The sequence below is a fragment of the Priapulus caudatus genome, unplaced genomic scaffold (assembly GCF_000485595.1).
Source record: "Priapulus caudatus unplaced genomic scaffold, Priapulus_caudatus-5.0.1 Scaffold1432, whole genome shotgun sequence".
Taxonomy (NCBI): Eukaryota; Metazoa; Priapulida; class Priapulimorpha; order Priapulimorphida; family Priapulidae; genus Priapulus; species Priapulus caudatus.
In genome coordinates, this window is record NW_014578493.1 from 5,263 (window position 1) to 9,817 (window position 4,555).

Here is a 4,555-nt window from a genome sequence, read left to right on the forward strand (position 1 = left end):
GTGGTTGAGGGAATGTATTTGTGGTTGAGGGAATGTATCTATGCATATATAGACGCACATGATCGTGCGTTTGATATGCTCTTGAGATGGTTCGACATGCTCACTGGTTGTTGGCAGGCAATGGTGACACCATACTACTTTATACACAGCTTTGTGCTAGTACGGAAGCACGAATTTTATAATACGCTGGCACTGTTTAGTTTACAGATTCGCCACCTCGCGAATACGCATTATTAGACTAAGATAGGTTTCCCCTAGAGCAGTAATGTGCTGGAAATGTTTCATTCACAATGCTACGTATGCGGGTGTCATATGCTGTCGCATGTGAATGATTGTCTACACACGTGTGGAGATTCACAGTGGCGCCACCACGTGCAATAGGTGGCTCCCTCAAGTGGCACTACACTCGCACCAGCGCCATCTATATTATGCACAATCAGTGGCCCACTAATGCGTCGTGTAAGCATTCAACTGCATCACCCGGCCCCATCCGGAGCGACTACTTACCTTCTACCCATAGTGAATTGATGTCTGTCTCCATTCGTGCGGACTTGAGTCCTACGCAGAATGTCGACAGTAAAAGTAGTCCCACAAATAACACTTTGCCTGCGTGCTGATGTATGAAACATCCAAGCTGGTATAGATGTCGCTGCATGTGCATGCGCACCCATAGCGCTGGGTTGTTACCATCTGCCCTGCCCTGAAATGGCAATGAAGGTGATTAGAGCAAAACATATCAAACTGGGCAAACAAGTCCCTGTAATAAATGGAAACCGAAAAGCTAAGCCATTATAATTAGGAGTTTATCCATAAATTTTATAGCGTTAGAAGTGTCGTGATTTTTTCAAGTACGTTACTCATCTCACCAATAAAAATAGTGCCATTTCAGTTTATTTGGTGGCTATAAAACAAAAAATTCAAAGTAGGATTGAAAAAATCTTTACGTAATCTAGACAGCATTAACTCAGAGACCAATTTTACATAAGATTTACTTCCAAATATGTGACATGTCCACATTCCAAACATATGGCATAATAATAGTACGGTGTATTTTGTTAGGGTATATGTATTCCTAGATAAAAATCAAGAATATATATATATATATTTCTTCGTTCACCGCCCGTGGTCGTCGTCACAGCCATGCAGTGAAAAAAAGCGAACATTGATGGACCCATTACGATGATTCTCCCGCGGCATTCCGTCGTCACACCGTGCTAACGACCCCGACTCCCCTCATGACCAGCGCTAGCTCGATGTCCACCCAGCAGGGAATACTCGCTGCGCTGCTATAGCCACCTCCAGCGGGAGCGCCTGCACGCCCTCACACACGCTAGTACAACAAACACGTCCAATTACCACCGCTCGGCGGACATGCTTGTTTTCGCAGCGCCTGCAAATGTAACAGGTCGCGGCCGCCGCTGACACAACAACGGCGTCCTGAAGCATCTGTCAGCTTCCTTCCGGTCCGCACCGCCGGCAGGCCTTCCTGTCTTCCCTGGCTCTCCTTCCCGGTTAGCTGTACTGGTTTTCCCCTGTACTTCCTGCTAACCTTCCGTTCTGCCTTGTACTGATTACTTGTCTTCCTTTGCTTCCCGTCGATTTACGGCTAGACTTCCTTCCGTTCTATTTGTTCTTCCTGTATTCCTTCCACTTCCTGTCAACCCTCCTGCATTCCGTCTATTCCCCGCGAACCGTCCTACCTTCTTTCCATTTCCTATCAACCTTCCCCCTTCCCTCTATTCGCAGCCAACCCTCTTTCTTCATTTTATTTCCTGCTAAACGACCTGCGTTTCTTCTATTACCTGCGAGGCCTCTTGCCTTTATTTCATTTCCTTCCAACCGTCCCGCGTTTCCTCTGCTCCCTTCTAACCTTGCCGTAGCAAGATCTCATCCGCACCACCGAACAGCCTCAGTATCGGTCTCTACCTGCACACGCCAGGTGTCGCTTCAGTCAGGAAGCCACACGTGTCAGTGCGAGCCATAGAAATAGATAGATAACCTAGAATGCTGGTTATCTATCTATTTCTATGGTGCGAGCAGTGGTGCGCACACCGTCACTATCCTGACATCGTGCGCTCCTGTCATTCCGGCGGGTGCGCCCCTCTCCGCCATCCAAAACAACACAAAGAGCGTCTGTCGTCCCTTTCCTCCTCACCGTCCCCCTCCTCCTTCTTCTCCTCCTCTTCCCTCTCCTCCTCCTCACCGTCCCCCCCCTCCTCCTCCTCCTCCTCCTTCTTCTTCTTCTTCTTCTCCTCCTTCTTCTCCTCCTCTTCCCTCTCCTCCTCCTCACCGTCCCCCTCCTCCTCCTCCTTCTCCTCCTCCTCCTTTTTCTCCTCCTCTTCTCCTCCTCACCGTCCTCCTCTTCACCGTCCTCCCCCACCTCCCCCTCCTCCTTCTCCTCCTCCTCCTCATCCTTCTCCCCCATTCGCAAAATTCCAGAGCGAACTTTTGCGACTACGCGCGTGTGTTGCTCGACTGTCGCAGTACAAGGGCGATGAGATATATACTGAGGGCGGTGGGACAGCAACGCGGGCCAGTGGAAGAAGCCAGATCGGTCCTCGCGCCGGTCTCCTCTCTCTCACGGCGCCTTAAACCATTCGCATCCGCCACAGCGCCCGCCGCCGCCACCTCGCCGATGCCGCTTATGAAACCATATCACGCCGACCCCCCTCTCTATATCTCCCTCCCCGATTACATCTCCTCTCTATATATCGCCTCCATCTTCGCTTGCCACCGCTGGCAACACTTTCTCCAGGGGGTGGCGGCGGCGGCGGCGGCGGTGGTGGTGGTGTGTGTGGGGGGGGGGGTGCGCTGCGGCGGTGCGCGGGTGGGTACGTGCAGCGAGGATTGCTAGCTGGGTTACAGCAGGAAGCGGGGTCTGCTGTAGCAACATCGGCAGCAGCAGCGGCAGCAGCGGCGGCAGCAGCGGCAGCAGCGGCAACAGCCCGGTGGCCTGGTGGGTGCGCAACATGTGCGGAGCTCTCATGTTACCCGCCGACCCTGTCCGACACGCTGGGACAAGTCAACTAGGTGTGCGTGCGTGCGTGCGTGCGTGCGTGCGTGCGTGCGAGCGAGCGTGCGTGCGTTTGCAGAGTGAAAGAGGAGAATTCATCATTGCACTGCATGCTCTATAGGTACGCGCACGTCTAGCCACCCATCTCACATCATTGACTTGTGCCGACGTCGCGTCGCCGGAAGGAACACCACATCACAGGAAACGAGTGACCGTGCGGACACCACACCACAGGGACTGAGTGACCGTGGAGACACTGCACCACAAGGACCGAGTGACCATGCGGTAACCGCATGCACCACAGGGACTGAGTGACCGTGGAGACACTGCACCACAAGGACCGAGTGACCATGCGGTAACCGCATGCACCACAGGGACTGAGTGACCGTGGGGACACCGCACCACAGGGACTGAGTGCCCGTGGGGACACCACACCACAGAGACTGAGTGACCGTGGGGACACTGCACCACAGGGACCGGGTGACCGTGGGGATACCACACCACAGGGACTGGGTGACCGTGCGAACACCACACCACAGGCACCGGGTGCCCGTGGGGACACTACACCACAGGGACCGAGTGACCATGGGGGCACCGCACCACAGGGACCGAGTGCCCGTGGGGACATCGCACCATAGACTGAGTGCCCGTGGGGACACCACACCACAGGGACCGAGTGACCGTGGGGACATCACACCATAGACTGAGTGCCCGTGGGGATACCACACCACAGGGACTGAGTGCCCGTGGGATACCGCAATATCGGCATTCATTGCATCGGTGCCCGTACATTTGAGTCGGATGTCTGCTCGAATGCGGATCAGGAAGGGATGCCGTGGAATCCGCCTGCGAAGCCGTCCAGCTTCGCTACAATCCCGCGAAAATCCAGCGCAAAGCTGCGCCCGTGAGCTGTGCAAATAAACAGCCACACAAACAACTATGGCAAGACGGCCGGAGTAAACAAACACGGGGCAGGAAGCACCGAGCTCGTGACTGACAGCTGGTGAGCGGAGGAGGCTGAGCAGGGAGAGAGAGAGAGAGAGAAGGAAGCCAGAGAATCCCACGCACGCGCGCGCGACGGATGCTGCACGGGCAATGGCATGCATGCTATGCGAGAGAGGATGCGAGGAGGCTGAACGATGACACGAAACATCCATGGCTGGATGAAGCCGTACAAAAGATAATAGCGTGGGGGGCGAGGTGACTGACGGAGTCACAAATACAGTTCTGCAAAGACCGGTCTGTTTCTACTGCTTACGCCCACCGCCACAACCAACTGGGCAACAGCTGGTTAGTACTGACCGTGTCCATGGTTACTAACTAGCAGCAGCATTGCGGTGCTCGTCTCCATGGCTACTAACAAGCATCAGTAACCGTCTCCATGGCGACTAACCAGCAGCAGCGACCGTCTCCATGGCGACTGACCAGCAGCAGCGACCGTCTCCATGGCGACTGACCAGCAGCAGCGACCGTCTCCATGGTGACGACCCAGCAGCAGCGACCGTCTCCATGGTGACGACCCAGCAGCAGCGACCGTCTCCA

General features: G+C 54.7%; 1 protein-coding gene across 1 annotated transcript in view; it reads right to left on the bottom strand.

The window, feature by feature from the left end:
- Positions 1–507: 507 nt before the first annotated feature.
- Positions 508–4,555, bottom strand: part of LOC106816615 (protein patched homolog 1-like) — a gene marked incomplete at its 3' end in the record, with an annotated part of 28,817 nt that continues 24,769 nt past the window's right edge. Inside the window, 1 exon segment of the mRNA XM_014821238.1 lies at positions 508–700. Within this exon segment, the coding sequence (XP_014676724.1) occupies positions 508–700 (193 nt within the window).